This window comes from Hetaerina americana, unplaced genomic scaffold (assembly GCF_022747635.1).
Source record: "Hetaerina americana unplaced genomic scaffold, ioHetAmer1.1.p SCAF_11, whole genome shotgun sequence".
Taxonomy (NCBI): domain Eukaryota; kingdom Metazoa; phylum Arthropoda; class Insecta; order Odonata; family Calopterygidae; genus Hetaerina; species Hetaerina americana.
In genome coordinates, this window is record NW_027286181.1 from 16624975 (window position 1) to 16650400 (window position 25426).

Sequence of the window (25426 nt, forward strand, 5' to 3'; positions counted from 1 at the left end):
GCGTCATGGTAGGAAAAGATTGTTTGTCAGTAGGAATTCAAAGAAGGCAGGACAAGTGGGCATTTCAGTGGAGATGAAATGTTGAAGACGGTGGTGTTTGGGGGAGGGGGGTGTTGGATAAGAGAATCGGAGGGCGTAAAAGATTTTGTATGTTGGACGGACTAAAGGGAGGCAGATAATTTGCTGAAGCCTGAAACAATAGAATATATTAGAAAATTTGCTATTTTGAAGGGAATGATTTATTTTGAAGTTGGATTTAATGTGTTTTGTGTAGTGTTTGTTCGGGATTATAGGCGTATAGCTGTAGTTAATCGCTGAATCAGTCAAAAACCCACCATGCCCGGTAGACCACTTATCAAGTTACTATGAAATACCTTGTTGGGCGTCGGTTGTTGCTTCTGGATTGGCGCGAACAGCGGAGGCAATTGCTCCCTCTGGGGGAAAGGGTCGGCGCTCGGCCTCTCCGGTACCTCCCAGGGCAGCGAGGCCAAGGGCGGTGGGGGCCTCTGGACAGTGGGCGATGACAGCAGGGCCGGCCTCCGCTCGCCCTGCTGCAGGGGTGGGGGTAGGAAGAATCCGGAAGGTATGGCGAGAACCCCGTGGGGGGATCCCTCTTTGGGGGCTGGGAATGCGTACTGGGGTGTGTGGAAGGGTATTGGCGTGGGGGGCGAGAAGTTGGCAAGGGTACCTTGGAGGAACACCACCGCGAGGCACGCCAGGGACATCTGAGATGGGGAAGAAAAAAGAAGAGGATGATAAAAAAATCAACTTAAAAAACACCAATTAAATGAATAGTTAATTAAATTATTTCGTTTTGAAGATAGCCAATAAGTTGTTATCGAATGTGTTAAAAGAACTAGGAAAATTCGTGAGTTATAATAATGGAGTAACTGAATACTTGTAAGGTGACTGACTTCCAGTTATGTGTCAGCTCTGACACAAAATGTTTGTCGAAGTCTGCTTTGAATTTCCAGTTACGTTTACCACAGATTGTAGGTCCTCACTCAAGACATTCATCTACATCCAAATAATACCCCGCAAGCCACCGCAAGGGCATGTGGCGGGGGGTGTTAGGTCACCACCCGCACATTCTTGTTTTAATGTTTATTGGGAGCGGGTATAGAGTGAAACATTGGAGTCTCGCACCTGCGCCTGAATAGGTTGGAGTTTCCCAGTTGATCTCCATGTGAATTTAAACTTGCTTCTAGATACGCGTAGTACAAGGATATAAGAAATATGGAATTAATAGACAATCTATGTGGTGAGGATAAAAGGCAAGCAAGTTTAGGCATAGAAAGAGTAAATCACGGGGATGATAATAGATTAGGTCCAGATATACGTAATAGAAAAGGAAATACCAGAATTGAATTTAGATAAGGCTTTGGGGATAGACAACATCCCTGAAGAATTAATTAAGGGATTAAATAAACGTTGAAGCGTAGCATTTATTAGGTCGGAATTTGGCGGAAATATTTGGTCAAATGAGTGTTAGTTCCTATCGAAAAAAAAAGTTAGGCAGTCATATGTGAAGACGGCAGGACAATAAATCAGATTTCACACGCAAATGAAATGATTTTCAGTATAATTAATAAGAAGATGGAGAAAATTATTACTTAGGAACGATTGGTTTTGGTGCAGGACAGGAGAGGGACACGTAATGCCATAGCAGTAATGAGGTCCAGGGGCGTATTTACCAGTACGCCAACTACGCCATGGCGTAGGGCGGCAGCTCCCAGGGGGCGGCACAAGTCCCGGAATTTTTATTTCATCAGTTTTTCATTTTTTCTTAATGCGAACATATTTGTTCAAAATCCCGCGCGTTTTCTTTTTTAGAAAAAAGGTTCCACCATAGGCCGCCAGGAGCGCGAATCCTGTGTTTACATTAATAATTGTCTTGCGAATAATAACGCTATTCCTTTTTTCGCTAGTTCCTGTTGTTAGGCGCGAGGACCTTGTGGACACATTGAATTTCGTTCGCATTACATTGGATACATTCTTTTTATAAACGTGAAAATGCAGAAAATTAATTCCGTAAGGGGGCGGCAGACATTGACTATAGCGTAGGGCTGGTTAATACGCCCCTGATGAGTTCCGTAATAGAGAAGGAACATAAAATACAATGAGGATGCATTTCAATGTTTTTAGATTTTAAAAAGGTGTACGAGAGGGTAAATTGGGGATAGCTTCTGTATTGCAGAGAATATAAGTAGATTGGAGGGATAGGAGGCTTATCCGAAACCTGTATACTTATGACTCAGACTACTCAGATGCGTGTGGCGGGTAGAGAGTCTGGATGGGCAATGTTAAGAAGAGGGGTAATACAGGGGTGTCCATTTCCACACGTACTTTCCAATGTATACGTGGAGTAAATGGTAATACTGTACATCTATGGGGAAAACTGTATATAGGGATGGAAGTCGATGCGGAGCACAAAATCAATTAGGTTTGTGATTGATCGAGCTTAGGTTATTCAGAAGGCGAAGGGGTTGCAAGCAATGCCAAGAATTAGAAAATTAGTGTATTAGGTATGGGATGAGAAATAATGTAAACGAAACAAAGATTAAGAGGTTTCAAGAAAGAAAAAGGCTAAGGTAGACGTCAAAATAAGAAGGCATAAACTGTAGAATGTGGAGAAGTTTGCCTATCTTGGGACATAAGAAGAAGAGGAGGAATTTCATTAGGATAAGTAGCATTCACAAAGATGAGGGAATTGACAGGATCGTTGAGAAAGAATGGCAAGAAAAGATGATAAGCGTAGGTGGGAGTGTGGGCAAGGATGGTAATGGTGAAATGGACGTTTAGGGAACAGACGAAGAGGTGCGGTGTACTAGCCGTGGTTGTTAAGGAGAAAGTTTATTGGAGAAATCCAATGGTAGAAGGAAAGATGGATGCAGGGGATTTTGATAAGCGATGGGATGACTCAAAATGATAAGTATATGTAGATTTGGAGACTTTTGAAACGTAGTTGTGGAGAATAGTTGAAAATGCGTGGTGGATTGTAAGGAAAACTAACGAGGAAGTTCAGTTTTCCATCTCATTTACACTTAGTCTTATGACAGACACACTGGAATTAAATACGGGCGTGCGCAATGGCAGGACTGTGGTCGCAAAATTACCGATATTTCCCATCGAAAATTTTTCCACATTATTTCACTTTTTACCAGGAGAGTTTTTGACATGGACGTTGAGTAAGAAGTTAAGAGAAAATTAGTGAGAATTTTAAAGCAAGATGATTGGTGTAGATTGGAGGCTTTTGAATTGTGGGAGTGGAGGAGGATGGAAAAGGAGAAATAGACAGAAGGGGAAACAAACGAGTAAGCGCGTGGTGTAGGAGGAGAGGGTATTTTGGATGGAATCCAAAGGAGGCAGGAAAGATGGATGAGAGCATTGTGATTGGGAATGGAATGTATAGGATAGGCGTGTTGGACGGAATGAAGTGGGACAAAAATTTTGTGGGATTGCAGGACAATTTATTTTACTTTGGGTTGTCCGATTATTTTTTAAGGCGGGGCTTGGAATTGTAGCGGTGTTTAGTCTGTATCTAATCAAAATGAACATCGAAAGGATTCTGCAAAACAATAGATTATAATTTTCCACTGATAAACACCCTTCACTAGCCTTTTCCCAGGTTGCTGTCGATAAATAACGTAAGACTTTTGGGGAAAGAGAGTTCGCACCGTTTTCTTACATTTGTTGAAGGGCGGAGCCAAGAGGAATCTTCGACAAGGGCTATTAACCTATTCTTTAATCCATTGTTCATGAAAGAGAATTTTCATGGTCTTTGATCGCCGAGGAAAACATTGTGCAAATGCACACAAATGAAACTTTCACCTCAGAATTATTGAAGCATTTATCAATTTGTTGTAAGGAGTTCGCAATATTATTTCAGGCCACTGTATTATTATTATTAGGTAAACTACCGGTTAAGGTAGGTTTTTGGATGGACGTAATTACTAATTAAATAATTTGTGGCCCCTAGCAAAATCCATCATCCTACTCTACATCAGGTCCCTCTTCAGCTCTGAGTACTTTCTTCCTCCCTTCATCCCGTCCAACATCCCTATCCTGTTCCTTCCCTTTCCTCGTTTGCCTAACATTCTCCCCTCAATTACAGTCTTCAACATCCCGCTGCCGGTCAATACCCCCTTCATCCACTTTTCCTGCCTCCATATGATTTCTCCCAACAAACCCCTCTCTCCGCCCACCATACCAAGTACTTCCTCATTTGTTTTCTTCTCTGTCCATTTCACCTTCTCCATTCTTCTCCAGACCCACATTTCAAAAGCCTCCAGTCTACGGCTAGAGGCTTTTGAAATGTGGGTCTGGAGAAGAATGGAGAAGGTGAAAAATGTCACATAAATGTGATGATTTTTTTATGATGTCTTTGTAATTTTTTCGGTTAAAATGTATGATTGAAGCGGTCAGTAAATATTCATTGTAAAAATCCTTCTTCGAATCGAAACGCGCTTTTTTATTCTTTGATAGAGGTGACTCTTTAATGTATTAATGATAGTATTAATAATTACGTATGTTTGGAGATGATCATATCTTACTAATTGATAGAAAATGGGTGCGGGAGTGTTAAAAAAGCCGAAAATAGTCATGCAAAATTTAAGAAAGGTCCCTTTCTTCACTCAGCATCTTCTGATAATAATTAAATCTTTCAATTCTTGTCGCAAAACAAAAACTTTTAATTCTTGTCGCTATGGGTGATGTGAATTTCAAACATCATGATTGGCATGGTAATGGCGCCTCGTCAGTACTCATTTGAGTACCACATTCCCTCATAATCATGAAGCACCCGATTCGAATCCTCACAAGGTGAAGGTATTGGCATATCGGTAGTTTCAGAATCCATGTTGATCCATTGGTGTCTTCCTCAGTAAATAGAGAACGCCAATTTCATTTTCATATCAACGGTTGGTGTATCCCGATGCACCGATGAATACCGATACAGTGGGTGCAGCGAGGTGTGATTGTTCATTTCTTTCACGCCCAGTGCATTATGACGTTGCACCAAGCGGCGCAGGATGTGGTTTTTTTATCCCAGGTAATTTGGTTTTTTCGCGAGACAAGTGAAAGTTACATTTTTTTACTTCTTACCGGAAAGCGAGTGATGTTCCTTTTTCATAAAGCCGAGAATTATAACCGCAAAAGGTGTACGGTAAATACGGTGAGTTAAATTACTTCAGTGAATTCCAAAAGAATTGTCTTCATTGTGAAGATAACCAGATGGAAATGAACTAGAAGGAGGAGACTGCTTAAAAGTTTGGAGTTACGTGTATTTTTTTAGACTAAATTATGAAATGCATTATGGATGTGAGACGTGGTCTTGTAGACAAGAGGATGAGCGTAGATTGGAGGCTTTTGAGATGTGGATGTGGGAAAGAATGGATATAATGAGTTAGACGGAGAGAGAAAGACACGTAAAGAGAAGCGCAAGATGAGCAAAGGGAGGAAGTTGGTTAGGGAAATCTGAAAAAGGCGAATGGATGGATGAATTAGATGGAGGCAATGTGGAAAAGTACTGGTATCTGGAAGATGGTGATACTAAGGGAACGGGTCTCGTAGAATGGAAAACTTTGGGTATGAGGAAGGAAGAGGCGGGATTTGTAGACAGCATAAGGGTAGGCTGAAGTTACGATGGCATGAAGAAGGAAGTAATTTAGGAAGAACAGAAGAAAGTTCTCGTCATATGTAGAAGTTAATTTGTCATTATAGATTGTCCAAAATATACCTTTCATTGGTGGAATAACTTGAATGAATGAGTATTTTTTGACGTGGTTGGGTTGGTTAAACAAACAGCGATTTTAATGCTGTACCAGTGTTCGAAACCAAACTTCGGTCCCACTGTATCGACGTAATTATGACTGCTGAAGTCGTTGAGACCGTCTGCTAATAATTTTCACGAAGTTATACCAAATTTTTACATAGTATTTCAGAGAAAAACATTCAAGTAATGTGAGTCATTGCTAAGTGCTTCAACGACTGTGACAGACCTGCCATGTTTGCAAAGATATTTATTAAATTAAAATTAACATTTTATTTATTTATTAGCACATTGTTACCGTAGATATTGAGGTTAAGAGGGATGGATCTTTATTTAATTCGATTCAATATATGTATCTTGTGTGCGAAAATAACGGGATGTTGAATTGAATTTATAATTACGAGTATATATTTGAGGAGTGGAACGTATTAATTACTTATTCAAGGAGTGGACTTAAAACATTTAATTACTCGCTGACAACTGACATCCACGAGGGAGAGGTGTATTCAAGTATAGACCTTTTTTTACACATTCACAAAAAGATAGATAATGAAGTTTTTGATAGGGAGGAAGGCTATGATAAAAATTAAAATTGGAAGGAAAAAACAAGAGCAGGTGAGCCTGCTTATCTATCTTGGTGGTATTTTGGACCAAAATGGTCAAATTAGTTGGGGCAGAAGAAGAATAGCTGCATCGGACAAAGAGGCTTTCACAAGGAGGAGGGAATTGATTACAGGAATGTTGAGTAACGATGTCAAGAAAAGGCTCGTCAAAACTTCGATATGGAGTGTAGTAATGTGCGGCGCGGTAACATGGGCATTGGAGCGGGATGATAGGCGTAGATTGGAGAATTTTGATATGCTAGTTTGGAGAAGCTTAGAAAAGGTGAAACGGACAGATTGGTAAACAAACGAGGAAGTGCTAGGCCTGGGTGGGGAGGATAACGGAATTTTGGTTGATTTCCAAAAGAGGCTGGAAAGGTGGATGCAGAGCATATTGATTAGTAATTGGATGTTGAAGGTTAAGACATAGAGGGGAGAACGTTGTGCAAGGGAGGAAGGAAGCGTGCAGAGTTGAAGACGGTCTTATTACGTACATTCTCATATAGTGTCATATTTCAGGTTGGGTTTTGTCAGGAGAGGTAAGTAAATGTATCGTTCCGCTGTGTAGGCTGTGTCCATCCAAAACATACGCGTGTCTTAACCGGTAGAATACCAATAATCATAATAATTATTATTACTCATTCTACAAGTATATTCGCGGGTAGGTTTTAGTGTGTGGCGGGCTGTAGTTAGAGCACCACTGTCTATAAGAACTGATTACTCCTTCCCATGTTCATCTAAAATACACCTATATGGAATACCAATCGTTCACCATCCTTCTAACTCTCCAAACATGGCTCCTTGCAACTTCTAGTTGTTTACGAAATTTAAGTCGCCATTGATAGGATACCGCTTAGAGAGTAGGGAAGAGGATGCAAAAGGCGATGGTGGAGATGAACCCCATTCCAAAAGAAGCCTCTCAAAAGTGTTGCGGAAGGGTCAGTGCGCTAAGTGTATGAAGGCGCAAGGGGCTGGGTAATCATACATGTAATATATTTTTCATGGCCAAAGGTCGGATACTATTCAGAATATCCTCATACTTCCGAAATAAATTAAGCGTCCCACCGGCTCCAAATTCATTTTCTCATGTTCCACATTTCAATCGTGAGAGTCTCTGTATTCGTTTGCTCACTCACTTGCATTTTTAATTTTTTCGCTGCTCATTGAATTTTCTTGCGCTCGATGAGGTGATATTCCTTCATTATCATTTCATTGGCTTTTGTAAATTTCCGTCACTTTCTCACTCCTTCATTATTCACCGCAGTGAGAGCCATATTTCGCTACATCTGCGCAACAGCTTCGTAGTTTGAGCGTGCTTCCATATTTTCTTTTTACGGTGTGAGGGAATGAATTGCTCTCCGTAATCAACGCCAATCGGTTCGGAATCGTTTCCTCCGTCTGATTTGAGTTCTCCCGGCGATGTCAGGTGGCCGTCCGAGTGTGGCGTATTCTGGGCACCGGGTTGAGGTTGTTGACAGCACCCGACCGTCCACTGAAGCCTCTCTCTCTCTCTTCGCCGCTTTTTTTCCACCACCGTTCGACTTTTTAGCTCGCAGTGGGACAGCCAGCCACCACCGTGTTCCGAGTTTTCCCTTTCATCGTCAACTCTTTAAAATCGAGTTTTTACAACACTCGGCTTTTTCCTCCCCCCCCCTCCACGGGTACGATTCACCTTCGTTCCGTTGCGATCGAATCCCGAGGGCGTCACAAGCCAACAGTTTCAATCTCTCGCCTGCAAGGGAACGTCGAACTCTCGCCGCTTCGGATATCGGTTTCAACTCACGACTGCATCCGTTTGGGGAAGACCGTACTCACCATCGTCTTCTTTTCTTTACCTCGCTCGTTCTAAAATGTGTATTGAATACACCGTGGTTTTTGATGCAGTCATACTTTCATTGTGGTGTGGCTGGATTGGCACACTTTAATAGCTTTACTTCTACATGTTCTCCTCTCACGTGAGAAATGCTTTTTCCTTCGCTCCCCTCCCGAGGTCAATGCGCTTTGGATATGCAAGTGTTGGAAAACTTTGATGCAAGCGTGAATGGCTGTGATAGATGATCATCCTAGACTGTCATACGAATATCCTGAACTGCTTTTCCTTCTCTCCCTTCGATATGTCAATACCGTTTGGATATTTAGATATACTTTGGGAAATATTTCTGTAGTAATAGTTATTATAGAAGGCGATCGGCTGCTGAGAACACTTGCACAATTTGGAATAGGAGTGTAATTTGGTGGACGAAGGATTTTCAGAATGATTGTGTAGTTACACTGGGAGAATTTGAGCTTACTGAAATTTGATTCAGCCGTAATTGACGGTGTCCGGCGTAATTTTATGAAAGCGATTCATATTGGCAATGAAAAATAGTAACTTTGTGATTCCACTCAAAAACATAATTCTGTGGAATCGCAAAGTTACTATTTTTCATTTCCAATTTGATTCAGCTAAGTTCTTAATGGAGGCCTCCTTGCAAAACGGTATGTAGTCTTCTTAATACCTCTTAAAACTAAAATCGGGTACCCAATTTTATAAAAATGAGGCATTTTAATAGTTATTAGCTGAGGTGTCCGACAGCTTAGGTTATTTGCGCCATAAGGTATAGGTTGGTAATTTGGTAGGGGTAGGGTGTTCAAGGGATAGGGAGAATTAATGGAGTGAAGCCCGGCGTCGGCATTGGGTCAAATTTCATACGAGACTCGTGCTTAAAAAGAGGTATTGCAAGACTCTCTCTATCCTTTAAATAAATTCTATCAGCATTACTTGTAATACTAATACCCAATTTTGGTTAAATACCCGCAAATTTTATTTGAATTATATTTTGTCCAGTTATAGTTTTTTTTAACAATTCGTTATATTAAGTTTGTCAGCATAAAACTCCTCTGAGTCTTGAAAAAATTGAAATGGCCAAGTTCAAATGGGTTCACCCGTGTTGAACGCATATCCGTAAATGCAGCAAATTTTTCCTCCAAACGGATTTACTGGCCACCAAGGTTGTGATTACTACCAAGAGCGAGATTAATAGTGGTATTCGTTAGCCATTTACCATAATTTTGGAGGATGGTACAGTGTAGAGAATAAATATAATTTGCAGTGGAATGCATATGCCAAAGGTGGAGACTTGAGTATTGATTTTTCAATGCCTTAATAAATTATTAAAATATCATAGAACCCAGTTACTTAAACTTAAGTATTCTTCGCGTAATATAAACGGTCAAAATCGAGTAGCTGAAATCTTTTCAAGAATCGGTCGTTCAACGATCAATCTTTTGATGAATATTTTACCCTTTTTTCTATCAATGTTTTTATTATTAATATATATATATATATATATATATGTATATAGGAAGGCACTGTGTTTCTCGCTGCCTCGAAAGACTCTTTCTATGTAATTTTATCTTTTTTTCTATTTGGTTGACCACGTACGGAATCAGTCCGGAATGTTTTCAGCGAATGCAAAAATCCTGTAAAATATTCGCCTCACAATGACGTACAATACTTAGTAAATATCCTTGGTAATTATAATATATATATTATATATATATATATATATATATATATATATATATATATTATATATATTTTATATATATATAATATATATATTTATATATATTTTATATACTACCTTGATCAAAAATTTCCCGGAATTTATTCAGAAAATTAAAAATACCAGTTTATTCATCTAAATCTATATTGTCCCCTTCAAAGTAATCCCCATCGACTGCAACACACTTATGCCAGCGCTTGATCCAATCCTCGAAACATTTTTTATATTCGGTTTTCGGTATGTCCATCAGTGCTTCCTGCGATTTTTCCATTACTTCCTCTCGGCTGCTAAAACGCGTTCCCCGTAATGGTTTTTTAACTCGATTGAACAGAAAGAAGTCACAGGGAGCCAAATCAGGTGAATTCGGTGGCTGTTGGATGGTATTTGTTGCATTTTTCGTCAAAAAATTACGAATAATGATAGCACTGTGCGACGGTGCGTTATCATGGTGCAAAATCCACGAGTTTTCTGCCCACATTTCTGGTCTCTTTCGGCGAATTGCTTCACGCAAACGTCTCATAACGCCCAAATAATACTCTTTGTTTACTGTCTGGCCTTCTGGCAAAAATTCATGATGCACTACACCGTTGTAATCCATGAAAACCGTCAGCATTGCCTTCTTTTTTGACTGAAAACGACGTGGTTTTTTTGGTCTCGGCTCATTTGGTGAACGCCATTCACTTGCCTGATGTCTGGATTGCGTGTCGTACTCATAAACCCACGTCTCGTCTCCAGTAATGATCCTTTTGATGAATGTGGGATCGGATTCAGCCTCGCAAATCATGTCTTTTGCGACGTCAACACGGTCTCTTTTTTGCATGAAATTGAGGTCTTTTGGCACCAACTTTGCTGCTACACGACGGAAACCCAAATCATTAACCACAATGTCTTGGGCGGATCCATAGGCAATGTTCAAGTCCTCCGCTATTTCTCTGATGGTTAATTTGCGGTTATTGACCAACATTTCTTTTACTTTATCATTTTTTTCACCGACTTTCGATGTCGATGGTCTGCCACTGCGTTCATCATCTTCGATTGACTCACGACCACTTCTGAACCGCTCGTGCCACTGGTAAACGACCGATTTTTTTAGAGAATCGTTGCCGAAACACTTTTCCAACATTTCCAACGTCCGTGCGCCACTAAATCCGTTTTTTACGCAAAATTTAATACAAGTTCGTTGTTGCAAATTTAAATCCATTTCTGCAATTGTAAAAAATCGCCAACACACACAGAGATAGATGTACTCTTGGCTACGTAACTTTTGCAAATGTCAAGTTATGACACTAAGATTTAAAGGGAATATCAACAACAGATGTACCAATTTAACAAAAAAAACAGAACTCAAATCGGAACGATGGGAGCGCCACACGGTGGTTATTCCGGGAACTTTTTGATCAAGGTAGTATATATATATATATATATATATATATATATATATATATATATATATATATATATATATATATATATATATACATGTGTATGTATACACACACACATATATATGTGTGTGTTTGTGCGTGTTAAAACTGATAAGGAAGATGAGAGTAAGGTGGGGAAGACAATATATGTACATACTAGTATGGGGGTCCTATTCCATGGAAATAGCCCCCTTACTTCGATGCGATTTCTCATGGCCTGGGATTACGTCACTGACTTTGATTTCCGCCCAGCCTGGGATTTATGCGCACTGATAACGAGAGGCTTTGTTAAGAGATAGCGAATGCAGGAACTGCTGTGTCTCCTTCTATACAAAAACATTCTCAGAAATATATGCCATATGTCCATAATCACTCTCAGGCGGCTGTTCATTATATTGCCACTTATTTCGTTATTTATTAACTAATTAATAGGAGAATTGTTAATTCACTTAGAATGTAATAATTGACGTAAAGAGAAAGAGAATTGGAGAGAAAAAAATAGCGAGAAAGTTCTGGGCATGGTTGGGGAAGAGAGGAGGTTTTCGGGCGCAATTAGGAGGCAGGACTAGTGGGTGCGGGAGACACTGAGAGTTAATGGGGATGTTGGAGACAGTGGTAAAGAGGGGAGAATTCTGGGATAGCGAGGTGGGGGGAGGAAAGAGAATATGCATGTTAGATGGAATTAAGGGAGGTAGAAATTATACAGAGGTAAAGAATGAGTTATTATGATATGTAAAATGGGATTTTAGGCAATTTTCTGTCATATTAGCCGTGGTTTAGGATTGAGCACAGCGGTATATAGTGCCAGAGTCCATCGAAAACCTGTTCTAAATCGTAAACTACCGATAATAATAATTAAAATTAACCTATTTTAGATACAAAGTTCTTCGATACGAAGCCTATTCTGGGGATCATATTTAAAGAACGTAAACTCGGACGATGAGCAAGACAGCTGACAAGGAATAATTTAAAAGAAATAAAATTCATCATAAACAGTGACCAAATTCCCTCGGGTATGGAAGAGAGTTGTGGCAATAAAAAATACAGAAATATAGGCCGCACTGAATACTACGCCAGAGTTGTGGTTCATTTAATGCCGCAAACTTATTAATTTTTAGTATTCTGATTGCGCATAGATTAGACTACGTATAAACTCACTATAGATGTTCTTAGCATACAATGTGCTTGCATTATTTATGGTGAATGTTAAGTGTTTTAAAAATGATCGTTTTCCATGGAGGAGGATATAGCCATATCGGAGTGTCGATCGTGCGTTTGGACTGCATTGTTTCATGAGAGGCATGCTGTAAGGGAAAGTCACCTGAAGTAGGATCGGAAAAAAATTCTTCCTTCTATAGTTCCTTTACATCGGAGGGTTGAGTCTCTCAACTTTTTCTCAAAATTCATCTTTACGTTAAACTTACTAATTTGTTTCGACCAATGTTGATTTAAAAACACTTGTTAATTTTCCACCCTTAATTATTTAAATTCTTTACCGCTTTCAACGTTTCTACGTCATTATCAAAAGTAAATCGTTATTCTCACGGGTAATTAAGTTAGATGCCAATGAATGTCAAAAATGTGCCTTTGGTAATGATGTGAAAACGTTTTAATAAATAAGCGTAGAAAATTATCAAGTATTTTTCAGTTAGCATGAGTACATTCCAGCTCCTAGAGATGTAATATTAATTGAAGAAATATATTCATTGTACCTGTAATGATAGTTTTAATTGGATAAGATTTGTATCACCCATCACGTACTATTGTTAAAATAATCCTGATGAATGTAAAACCACGTTTTAAGGGCATTTTAAGAAATATATTTTCCCTTCGTGAAAAATGACGAATTCAGCGAAATATATCATCGACATTAAGAAGAATTCGATTATTAATTTTGGTTAATGTGTACTTAATTTGCTATTTATTATTCTGCGAGCAGTTGTGAATTGAAATCAGCATTCCACCCTAGAATGTCTGCTGTATCTCACGAATGAGAGAGAGAGAGAGAGAGAGAGAGAAGAAAATAAAATTTTCGAAGGCTAGTCAATACCTCTTCAATAGTTCCCTGAATTAACGTAGTATTCCTGACTTTTTGATTGTTTTCCCTGTAACGTGTGCGATCATAAAAAAAACATAACGTGAAATGGCGTTTCGTCCGCTCCATTGTTTTCAGTTTTCCTATCCTCCTGGAACCGATTTTGTCCCTGGTACCACGCGGTCAATTCCAAATTTCGTCATGGCCGTCGAAGGGAAACAAGTACTCTCTTTCACTTGAACCCGAAGTTCTGTTTTCAAACTGATGCAGTGAACCATGGAGAAGCGGTTGCCTTCTCTTTCAGACTATCTACTTCCATGACATCGTGATGGAAATAATTCAGTGCCGCGATTACGCGTCGGCGCCGTGCGCTTCGTTCCCAGGCCGAATGATGGCGATGTGCGCATTATTGACTGTTCTTGCCATTTCTGCGATTGCTCTTTTTTTACGGTCCACTAATATCAGTAATTTGCAAATGTTTAGGTGACTGATATATTTCTAAATGGATTAGATATGGGCGATGCTCTCTTTGAACAGATCCACGTGCCCCAAAACTAAGACTGAAACGAGCGGATTCCGTGATGTTTCTGTGACATCTGATCGGAAATATGTATGCATTTTCATGTATTTCAGATATTCAAGGATACAGAAAAAAGGGAAAAATATAGCATTTTTATATTTTTCTTTTCGGGGAAATAAATTCATGGTTTTAGCCTGCCTAACGCAACCATTTCCACGTGATCATGAAAACCACTTAAACCCACTTACTTTCCTACTTGTGAACACGTAACAAATATACACAACACCACCTACAATTGTCATATTAGAACAAAAATGCTTTTATGACCTTTTTCTCTTATGCGAATGTTGAAAAACATTATTGTTTTGGGTGCCATATTAATATTTATTTTTAAAGTTGTTAAAGTAATAAATGTTCCACAATGGAAGGATCATGCCCCCCGTGTTTGATCTGCATCTGTTTAAATAACACTTTTATTTTTTGGCATTCTACCGTTTGAGGTCGGTTTTGGATGTGCACAAGATAAACAATGGTACAGCGATAACTTCCTTGCCTCTCTTAACAAAACACGACCTCACATCCAGCACTCCCTCTTCAATTCCGTGTACTTACTTTCTACCTTAATTCCTTCCAACTATGCCATTTCTTCCCCTTCCTCGCATGCCTAGCGTTTTCTCCACTATCACCGTCGTCAACATCCCACTACCAACCAAAGTGCTCTGCATCCATCTTTCCTGCCTCCTATTGTTTTCTCCCAACAATCCCCTCTCCACCCCACCACACTTCATTCACTTCCTCGTTCGTTTTCCTTTCTGTCCATTTCAACTTCTCCATCTTTCTCCTCTCTCAAATTTTAAAAGCCTCCAATCTACATCTAATGTCAATGACCATGTTTCCGCGTTTTACAAAACCACGCTCCATATCAAATTTTTAACAAGCCTTATCTTAACATCCTTACTCAACATCCCTGTCATAAATCCTCTCCCCCTTGAGGAAGCTTCTTTGCCTATTGTAGTCCTCAGTCTAATGTCCCTAATATTTGGACCATGTTTGTCCAGAGCACTTGCGAGATAGATAAACTGTCCCACCTGCTCTAATCTCTGTCATCCTATATTTATTTTTAACTTGACCAAACGACACTGCACACGGAAAAAGATTCATAAGTAAATCATAACGTAATAAAGAACAAAATTAGAGAGCATGTGATGTGGTGTAGCGTTAATTGATTGGTTCTGAAAGTTAGTATTTGAGAAGAGGAGATAATTGTACATTTTATATTTGAGACTATAGCTTTTGCAATGTGGGTTTGAAGCGGGATAGTGGAAATGATAGAGAAACGAAGGAATGCTGATCACGGCACGGGGAAGAGTTAAGAGAACTTTCGAAGAATGCAGGAAAAGTGGATGGAAGGGAAAGTAAGAGGTAAAAAATTTAGAAGGCCTTGATCGAAGGAAACTATTATGTCAGCAAAGTAGAGGAGGAAAAAGAGAAGGCATTCATATTCCACAAAGGGAGCGTAGGAGTAAGTATGAGAACCAAAATAATATGTTATATTTATGGTCTGAACTTCGGAAGTTTTTTTTATGAATATCGTGGTATTATGTGATGGATGATATTATATCATGCTATGGAAAGCTGATAGATGTCGCCATTCTTCCTCGCCTGATCACTGTTATTCGGAATCCATGCTTTCGTCTTTTCCGCAGTAGTCGTTTTTCACCTTGTCTGAGATTATACACTAGAACACATTCACAGTTACAAAATCCATCCACCTTTTTTGGACCTTAACTTTCCTCGAGCACATTATAGTATTCGCTTTTTCGAATGAATTTGAATCTCTGTTTGATTGGCATGCCTTCTTTTGCGCCCAAGTTACCGTCATGATTTTTCATTTTATTTCTTACGATATTGATACAACTTAATGGAATTTGGGCATTAATCCTTCTCAGGAACTCATAAATCAATCTTGGCATTCCCATTTCTTAAGATTGATCAGCTGTTTCCTCTGAATAATTTTCTCAACATCCAACAGTGTGAAGAGCTGAAAATTATAATGAAATGCACCATCATCATTGGCAGTCAACCTAGTTCAGCTTGGTTTCGGACGGAGATGGTAAGGAAGTAATTTTTTTGAAAGCTATTCTCATTGCTTTTTTTAAAACTAAGTTCTCAAATAGAATAAAAAATACAGTGGGTGCAAAGTCATTTTAGTTCAAAAATTGAATAATCAATATGTATCCTAACTACTGTTAAACTTGCCATGGACTTCCCCCAAGCTTTAATTGGTAGTAAGGCGCTAAAGAAGCTTTTACAAAGTAGAGGAAGTTGTGGACAAGGACCGTAAGCGAAAGAGTAAAGATATTGTCGGTGAAAACTTTGATGTGGTACATAGTTTTGTGTGCCTGGGAAACTTGATCGTTGAGATGATAGGCATAGATTGCAGGCTTTTGAGAAGCGGGAGGGGAGACGGATGGAAAAAATAAAATGGATGGAAAGGAAAACAAACGAAATGCTATTCATGAGAGAGGAGCAGGGAATGTTGTTGAGAAAAATTCGAAGAAGAAAGCAAAAGTGGATGCAGGACGTATTGGCTGGAAATTGAATTGATTTATTGCTGGAAATTTTTACACTTACAGTTTGATAATAATACATGAAGTTTCATTTAATGCCGAAAAATTTATAAGGAACTATTTCATATGTTAGCAAAGGAAGGTTGAGGATTATGACAGGGTAGGGAGAATGGCAGATAATCTAGGCAAATGTAGAAATAAAGTCAGGCATTGTGGACGGAATGAAGGCAAGTACTTAGTAATTAGGAGGAGTTTAATGAATGCCTTACTGTAATGTGTTGTTTAATGGCACGTATTTACTGTCTAGTTTTGGCGAGACTTAGAATACTAGCAGTGTGTAAACCCTGGGTCCATCGAAAAATTGCCTTGACCAGTAGATTACCGTTCATAATGCCATTTTATGCTACTACCTTTGTGGATATTTTATCCCAGACATTTTCATTCGGTGTCAATCACTGTAGTCTTGCAGGAGAACTTGAGTGTAAATATCCTTAAACGCTGGAGAACTATTGCTCAATGCATGGTTTCCCAGACTTTTCGTTAATTCAGTCTGATGACCACTCAGGGTGTCACTCCACGTCTCGTCCCCGCCCATTTCCCCCAATCGCCCGAATTACCTATCCATCCTTATCGGCGCAAATGACTGGGGCAGTCGAGCGTCTCCAAAAATGACTACCTCTCGGTATCGAGACAATCGGCACTGCACAAAAAATCACTGTTGCGAAGGAAACTTCATGAGTAGAATGCAAAACAAACGCTTCGATGGTTTTATTAATTAAGATTCCTTCGAAATCTCTCCCTTCCACTTGGAAATGGAAGTGTTACAGCTATTATGTGAGACCTTCTCGAATGTGATAATATATTTACCATTTGCATCTACCTTATCTATCTAATTATCTCATTACTCCGGTAACCACCGCAAGTGAGTGTAGCGGGTTAGAACACAGAGTAGAGTAAAATATAGTAGAATAAAATATTAAATTATCAGATTCATTCAAGGATTAATTCACTTATTTCATTCCAATATTCAGTCAAAAGATTCATTCAAGGATTAATTCATTCATTGAAAGCTAGGTTTTGCAGGGCAACTGACGAGTATCTTATAAGTATCGTGATAACTCCCTATTCCTTTTTCTCTTCATTATTTCACCCTTCGTTTCTTCGTAGCTTCTGTCTGCGCTCATGATGTCCAAAACGCCTACTTCCTTATATTATATATACATATATACACAGTGTCTGTGTAATCACTAGCAATATATTCATTCAAGGGATCCCACCTGTTAAAGATACGTTTTGAGCGGTACCTAACGACTATTTACATTTTTGGTCTATGAATCATAAGGACTTCCTTTTCTTCGTTCTAAAGTATTTTCTTCTTCAGCTCTATGTAACTTCTGTATGCCTTCATGGTGCCTAGAAAACTAATTATCTACCATGTTAAATTCCGTAAAATAATTGAAGCCACCATTTTGAACTTCAATCGTTTTCTTTTGGTGATTCTAATACGTGTAAATGTTTTGTTGTTGCTATGGAGTTTAATAACTCTTTTTAATCCTCTTTTCTTTGATCCGTTATTCAAAAATATCTTTCAAATGCACTTTTTCATTAAATAAAAAGCAGATCTCGGTTAAGTACCTCTCAATAAACCAAATGATTCGTAAAAACTCTTGGGCAAGGCTGTCGTTCCACGTTAAAATACTATCGAAACCTTTTTTTTTATCGCCGATGCGGAACCATCTCTCGATGGCGAGGGGAGAATTGGGGGGGGGGTGTGGAAGAAGTGAGTGCCTGCCTATGACTATACCCTCGCGCTCATTCTCCGTATTCTGACCTTTTTCATCGTTTCCTGACCGAGTGCCTCGCTTTGCGGACGGTGTCGGTGGGGGGAGGGCGGGAGGAGGCGGTTGAGTTGCGGCAATGTTCGCTTCGTTCCCCGACTCGGTGCGTTTCACAACTGCCCATCGTTTGTTTTTGTTCGATAAATCGCCCCCCCCCCCCCACCCGCGGCCCCTCCCTCCACACGCCTCAACAGTCCTTTTCGCGCGTCGCGATCCGTTCTGGCTTCTCCGATCGTAGCCACAAGACGGTGTCCGCTCGTCGTGTTTTTACTTACTGCCTGCCTCGTGCGACGGAGTCTCCTGTTTTCTATCTCTTCGAGAGAGTTATAATTATTTTCGAGCATTTTTTTATGGACAAAGGTGACTCATAGTTTGTAAAATTTTTAACGAATTCAACAGCGTTGAAAGAAAATGTGCGAATGTGAAAGACCACTCTCCTGGGCGCAGTGAAAAGCACTCTGTATTCCACCACCTAGTGTCTTAGGTGTTCCACTGTCTAAGTTGGTACCCGGATGTTGATTTTTTCCCCTTGGAATTCCGTACCATCGACATGGATGTCTCGAGGAGGGAGCGTTTCTAGGGTTGAGTGGACAGGTTGGAAGTTTCTCTGATACCAGGAGAAACTAGTCTTTCATTGCTCTCCGAATTAATATTTAGTAATTTTAGGCGCTACGCAGAGCTGCGCCCGATTCGTTCGCAGAGCTGCGAGATTAAAGCAAAAACTTGAACAAGGGGAGGCATCAACTCCTTTCTTGTTATTGCAGCGTTTATTCTTGTGTGAATATATAACATACTTAGTGTGCTAAGATCTTGAAAGAAATCTCTCACTCTTTCTTATATCCATGTCCCTCCTCCTGAGCTGTATCTGGAATTGAATGAAGACGTTCCACAGTTTTAAAGCCGCTTGATTAATGTTGTAGGCTACTGCTCTTGGGGGTCCTGGCTAAAACTAAAACTATGAGGAAAACTTAATTGAGGTGATGTTAGTTGCTTCGCAAGGATGAGAGATAATTCGCAGAAAGTAATTTATGATGGAAGTACCTAAAATTTGAATAAAAATCGGAAATATATGGATTTTAATTCAGGAATCATAATCTAAAAAATGAGTGATTACTAGTGTAGGTTGTCAGGTTGTGCCTTGGTAGACGAAGCTGAGAAATTTGGTGTCTGTTGTCACCCAAAATCAACGGTATCCGGGAGACTACCATTATTAGTTTTGTTATTCTTTTGCCTATTGTTGTATTGAAACGGCTATTGTGACTTGGAATGTACTCATTGAGTATTTCTCATCGTGATCGCAGTGTTTCATTCGATTGATTCATGCTCTAACATCTTCCTTGGTCGTTCGCTCCATCAGTTTTATCCTCTTTCTACTTAAGCACGGAAATATACAGGTATATCACTCTTCCGGTGCTTTCAGTATTCTTATCCTAGCCACGGATGCTATCCATGTAGCATAGATATAATAGAAGTGATTTAGATATGCGTTTTGATAAGTGTTGCCAAGTTTCGATCTTGTGTTTAAAACTATTAGCCGGCCAGAGGCGAATCAAAGATTATGTGGGGGGCACTCCTGACCTGAAGAGGGATAGCAGAGATCAGTGAAATTGATTAGTTAAAATTACATTTTTTCGGTTTTTTTTATGCTGGGTAATTTTAAGCAACTTATTTAGGAACTAATGATGACAAATTTTAACCATGTAAGGCATCTCAGAGGGGGAGGTTCATAAGAGTGGGTCCCGCTCCCTTCTGGTTCCGCCACTGCTTCAAACGGATGCCTTAGTAGCGTGCACTATTCTGCTCTCTATTATCTTAATCCATCGCTGTGCCTAGTTAAGGTAATTCTTCCGTTGTTCCAGATTTTGATGTCCTATTTTTATCTATGTTGTATACAAGGGCGAAAAAATCTTAGTAGTCTATTAGCCGGTACTGGATTTTGGAATTTTGCGTCGCCACCCACCTGTGGGGAGGGTAAATTTGTCCCACGGACCCATTAACCTTGAAAATTTTATAAATAACTACGATTAAAGATGTCATTAATACGTACCTAGGTGTGTCCAAGTTATAATGCCTCCTAACTAGTCAAACCAGAATGTTGAAACGTCTTTTACTTCATGGAATGAGCGGTGACAAGTGGGAAGAGCTGGGAATCTCTTCCCGCTTGCATTTCCAGCTCATCCCACTCGTCAGTGGAAATTACATTGTGTTCTTCAATCAATGAACATGTACTTCCACAAAGTTGAGACCATCGAATGCGTATTTTACTTCTCAAAATAATCTCCCTGTAAACGCACGCATTTTTCACAACGTCGACACCGTGAGTTCATGGCCGCCGAGATCTCATATGATTGGGTACTCTTTTGCCTATGATAAAAATCGAATAGTCCGCGGCCTCGGAGCTTCTAGGGTTGATTCTCACACGACGATATTCAGCCTTCTTTGATATGTCTCATCCACGGACGTACATTTTACACATCCATAACATCGCATGTCTCGCATTCGATTGAGGATGGATATCGCTTCTATCACTAGCAGCAACTATATAACTATATATATATATATATATATATATATATATGTATATATATATATATATATATATGTATATATATATATGTATATATATATATATATATATATATATATATATATATATATATATATATATATATATATATATATATATATGTATGTATATACAGGGTTCGTCCGGAAAATAAGTGTACTGATTTTTTCCCGCCGCTCCAGGCGCGCCCAGCCCCGCTCTGACGGGCTGCGATTGGAGGGGGGTATGTTGGCAAGCGACGCTGAAAAAGGCAGTCGGCTCTGAGCTGTGGTGTAGTGAGGAGCTCTGTTAACGCGAACCTCCACGCTCGACCCACGTCACGGAACGCGATGCCGAAGTTTTTGGAGCAGCGTTATTCCATCAAATTTGCGGTAAAGCTTGGGAAATCGTCTACCGAAACTGTCGGTATGATTAACCAGGCTTACGGGGAGTCAGCCATGTCCAGAAACATGATCTTTCGGTGGCACAAGATGTTCGCGGAGGGCAGAGAAGAGGTCGACGACGAGTCTTCGAGAGGTTCCCGATGATGCCTTCGCGGGAGCGTTCCAGGAATGGGAACGCCGCTGGAACAAGTGTATCGACCTCACAAGGGTCTTATTTTGAGGAATATTAGCTTAAGATATGTAAAAGTGTAATAAATTTTTTTTTCCTGAGCTCAGTACAGTTATTTTCCGGACGAACTCTGTGTGTATATATATATATATATATATATATATATATATATATATATATATATATATATATATATATATATATATATATATGAACCCTGTGCACTGTACGCTGCAGCCATCTATGTTTTGTATTTATAAAGAACGCGCGCTTAATTTATGACAAACCACATCTTCCTATCTATTTCCATTCTTGAGAAAAATAGCCATATTTTTTCCAAAGAATCTTCGGGAGATGCCGCAACAGTGACTTTTAAGGGAGTCATCCGCCAATGTGCATTTCAATGAAAAAATTTTAGAGTGTAAAAATCATTCACCTTGACCGAGATTCGAACCCGTATCCCTCAATGTCCGGTGGAATGCTTTAGCCAGTTAAACTATCGCGGCATCCTCTTCATTTCAGAGTTTAAAAGGACGTCTCGATAGCTTAACTGGCTCAAGCACTCGACCGGACATTAAGGGATCCGAGTTCGAATCCCGGTCAAGGCGAATGATTTTTACACTTTGAAATTGCTGCATTGGAAAGCCATATTTTTTATTACTGTCATCTTCTGCCAAATTTTCACGATGTGAAATTAATGTCTTTCGTGTTATCTGCCGTGGGTACTTCTTTCGGCCAATGGGCATATCTTCTCTTGCGAGAATTATACCCGCAAGAAGAACCAAGTGGACATAAAATCATCTAAATAAATCGAGGAAACTGCAAATTTATTATGATTATGTATATTACTGGAGTAATACGATACTATTATTATAGGTGCGGGAATCGTTGAAGCGTAACGTATTTGTGACATTGGCGGTAGATCGTGTTTGAATGAAACGTGAGGTCATTTATGGGCGATCACTTCAGCTGCCTTGTTGGGAGGTTATTTACGAGTAAGAACTAATATTCTGAGGGGAGTGGTTAGGGTACAGGAAGGAGGTAAAGAGTGTCATGTCTGCGTTTGCACCCAGCGGAGACTGAACAACTCGAACTGGCTCAAAGCCCTAGAAGCCCTCATATGAGTGAAAATGTATTCCTAATATGTATTTCACTCAATGCTCGCATTAATTCTTGTTTCGTATTCCTTATCTCATGAGAAAACCTTCAGATAGCTTCTTTCCCCTTCCATTTCCTGCTTTAAGGTAATTAAAGAATCATGACTATGCGTGAAATATGGGAATGATTTTGACACAGCGCTCGTTTCAACTCTAGACTCCGATAACCTCTTTGTGCCTTGATCCTTCTTTGATTTTCTTTGCCTGCCATTATCTGATTCATCCGGGATGTTCTTCTGTAGTTATGCCCGTTCTCTACACATTTCACCACTGTTTCCAGCAAGTTATCATGCGTACGCTTTCCATGCACGTTTGTTTTCATTAATCCCTTCGCTGCTGCCTCCGTCCTTGCATTCGTGGACCTCGACACTCCGACTTATTAATCTAGATGAAGTCTCAAGAGTGTCTTTAAGAAATAAAAGAAACTGATGGTAAATATTTGGAGTAGGAGGGCAGGGCACAGCCATATGCAATGACGTCTCCACAAGCGGCGAAGGAGCGTTGATGCTTTGAAAAAAATGAGGAAGTGCTGCATTCCGTCAACATAAGTAGTTTAATTTATTTTCAATAAAAAAATTGATTCCATTCAAATTGACTCACAAATATTCCCACGCAAACGTATCGGTGCCCATTGATGATGATTGGATCAAAGACGTTTCTACAAAAGTCAAAGCATTGATTGATTTGTTTATAGTTTCTCCCATCCGTATCCATGGCAGCAACAACAACTTTTATAGCATTCGATGTGTCACAAACGTTTAAATAGTTCGTTACGGGAGCGCCGTTTTCTACCTTCCGAAAATTCGAAATTTTGAGCAAGAGTATGACAGGCTTAATGTTTTTTTCTATTTCCTAACTGTTTTCATGTTTGATTCCTCCGATCATTGTCAAGTTATTTGCGCCCTGGTTTTTGCGAAAAAAGAAAAAGAATTCTTATATCCTATAATGAACTGAAAATTGGAAAATTCGCACTCTCGCTGGGAGAAAAACAATGCAAAAAGTTGACGAATGTGTGTGAGGTGATGGTCGCCTTGAGAATCCGGAATGGTTAATGAGGCCGCTAAGGGAACAAAAAAATAAACTCTCAATAAGTCGGAACGGACGGATGTGGGGTAGAGAAGGGGAGAGAAACATTTCCCCTTTTTCATTATTTTTCTACCGTCCCCGCGGGCTCGTTGCGTGCCAGGGCCCTTTCGCACGTGCCGCTGGGTCGCTGGTACGGCAAGGCATCGCCGCTGCGCGCGCGCGCGCTCGTCGCGGTTCAATTGTTGTCCGAGCGTGTGCGTCACCCTCCACGCCATTAAGTAGTTGATCGCTGCTCTCTCTCTCTATCCATCTATACGGGAGCTTTCTTCAGGCCGCGCCGGCCGTGGAGGACACAAAGGTGCACCGGTATTTCCCGTTTGCACTCTCCCTTCTCATTGGTGGAAGAATGCAACAGGAAAGGCCTTTTAACGTCGATTCGTCGTCGGAGAAAGGTTCTTTCTGGCGGCGTCAACGGAGCTCCCTAGCGTGATTTTCCTCCTACGTCGTCAGAGCAATGAGTGCAAAGCGATGAGTAATAAGGTACCGTGCACTTGCAATCGACGCGTTCATGTGAGAAGGAAAAGATAACCCTTGATGAAATTGGTCTGTGTTAAATCTTGGGAAAAGCGTGGATATATATGGGATGCTTAGGCCAATATTCTTCCCAAAAATCGAATGATAGAGAATAAAAAATTATCGGTACACATGATATTTTCCATTTCCGCAAGAAAAATACCAAACATTCCGCATTTATCGCGAAAAAATAAAAATTAAACTGCTTGAGGTTTTCCATGTATTTTAAGTTATTACAATTAAATAATAAGTAATTTTAAAGTATGTTTCTATGATACATTATATTTTCGTGTTAATAAATGTTCACTCTATTTTTTCGTTCCCTGAAAAATTAATGTATTTTTGTATAAACAGCGTTTAGAAAAAAAATGAATGAAGGCGTATGGACATTCGATAATCTTTAGCTGGTGTTAGCAAGAATAACTTTGTCCAGCAAGTGCAAATATCAACCTGTTAAAAATACGAAAATTTAACTGAGTTACAATTTTTAGCACTGGATCTATTAAACTTACATGTATTAAAGTAAAAAAATTATATTTCCACAAAATATTTTATTAGGTTCGACTGGTTTCAATGCATCGGCGTCATCGGCAAAACTAGAGGTACCTGATAAAAAATATGGTGGAGGGATATGTTTTTTCTTCAGTGATATCGGATTTCCATAAAGTTAAGCTTGAAAACATGAAATATAATTACATGTAAAAGAGTGTTAGGTTTCCCTTCACACTATTCGGCATTCTTATGCGTATACCTCAGACTCATTGATGAAAATATTTTCACATCCATGGCAAATAAAACATATCCATAAGATTGTCGAATCCATTAGTATATATATAAATATATATAAGAGTGCGCGAATCTGCGGGAGTCGGTCATGTGAAAGCGCACCTGCTCCTGACTGCCGTAAAATGGCCAGTTAACTCTTTGATTACTGAAATTAGTCATTTTAAATCGCCACTAATTTTTAAATATGCCTGCGCGTTCTTGGGTGGAGGACTAAATTTACATACGTCCATTTATATTTTCCGCATGTGTGTGTATAATATATATTTATATATAATACACATATACATATATGTATATACCATAAACACAGTAATCAACCGGAAGGTCGGTTTGGTTGGTGATGGTAGAGTTCACCCAGTACTAAGCCCTATACGGTGTGTGAAAGTCACACATCAGGGTAGGTGGGCCAGTTCCTTTCCATGTGCCGGTTATAGCTTCTCAGGTAGATCTGGTACCCGA

At 39.6% G+C, this 25426-nt stretch overlaps 1 protein-coding gene across 1 annotated transcript in view; it reads right to left on the reverse strand.

The window, feature by feature from the left end:
* The window catches only part of LOC139701091 (proteoglycan 4-like), a 44891-nt gene that overhangs the window by 5432 nt on the left and 14033 nt on the right, over nt 1-25426 (reverse strand). Inside the window, exon 2 of the mRNA XM_071599666.1 lies at nt 375-725. Within this exon, the coding sequence (XP_071455767.1) occupies nt 375-725 (351 nt within the window). The remainder of the gene's footprint in view (nt 1-374; nt 726-25426) is intronic.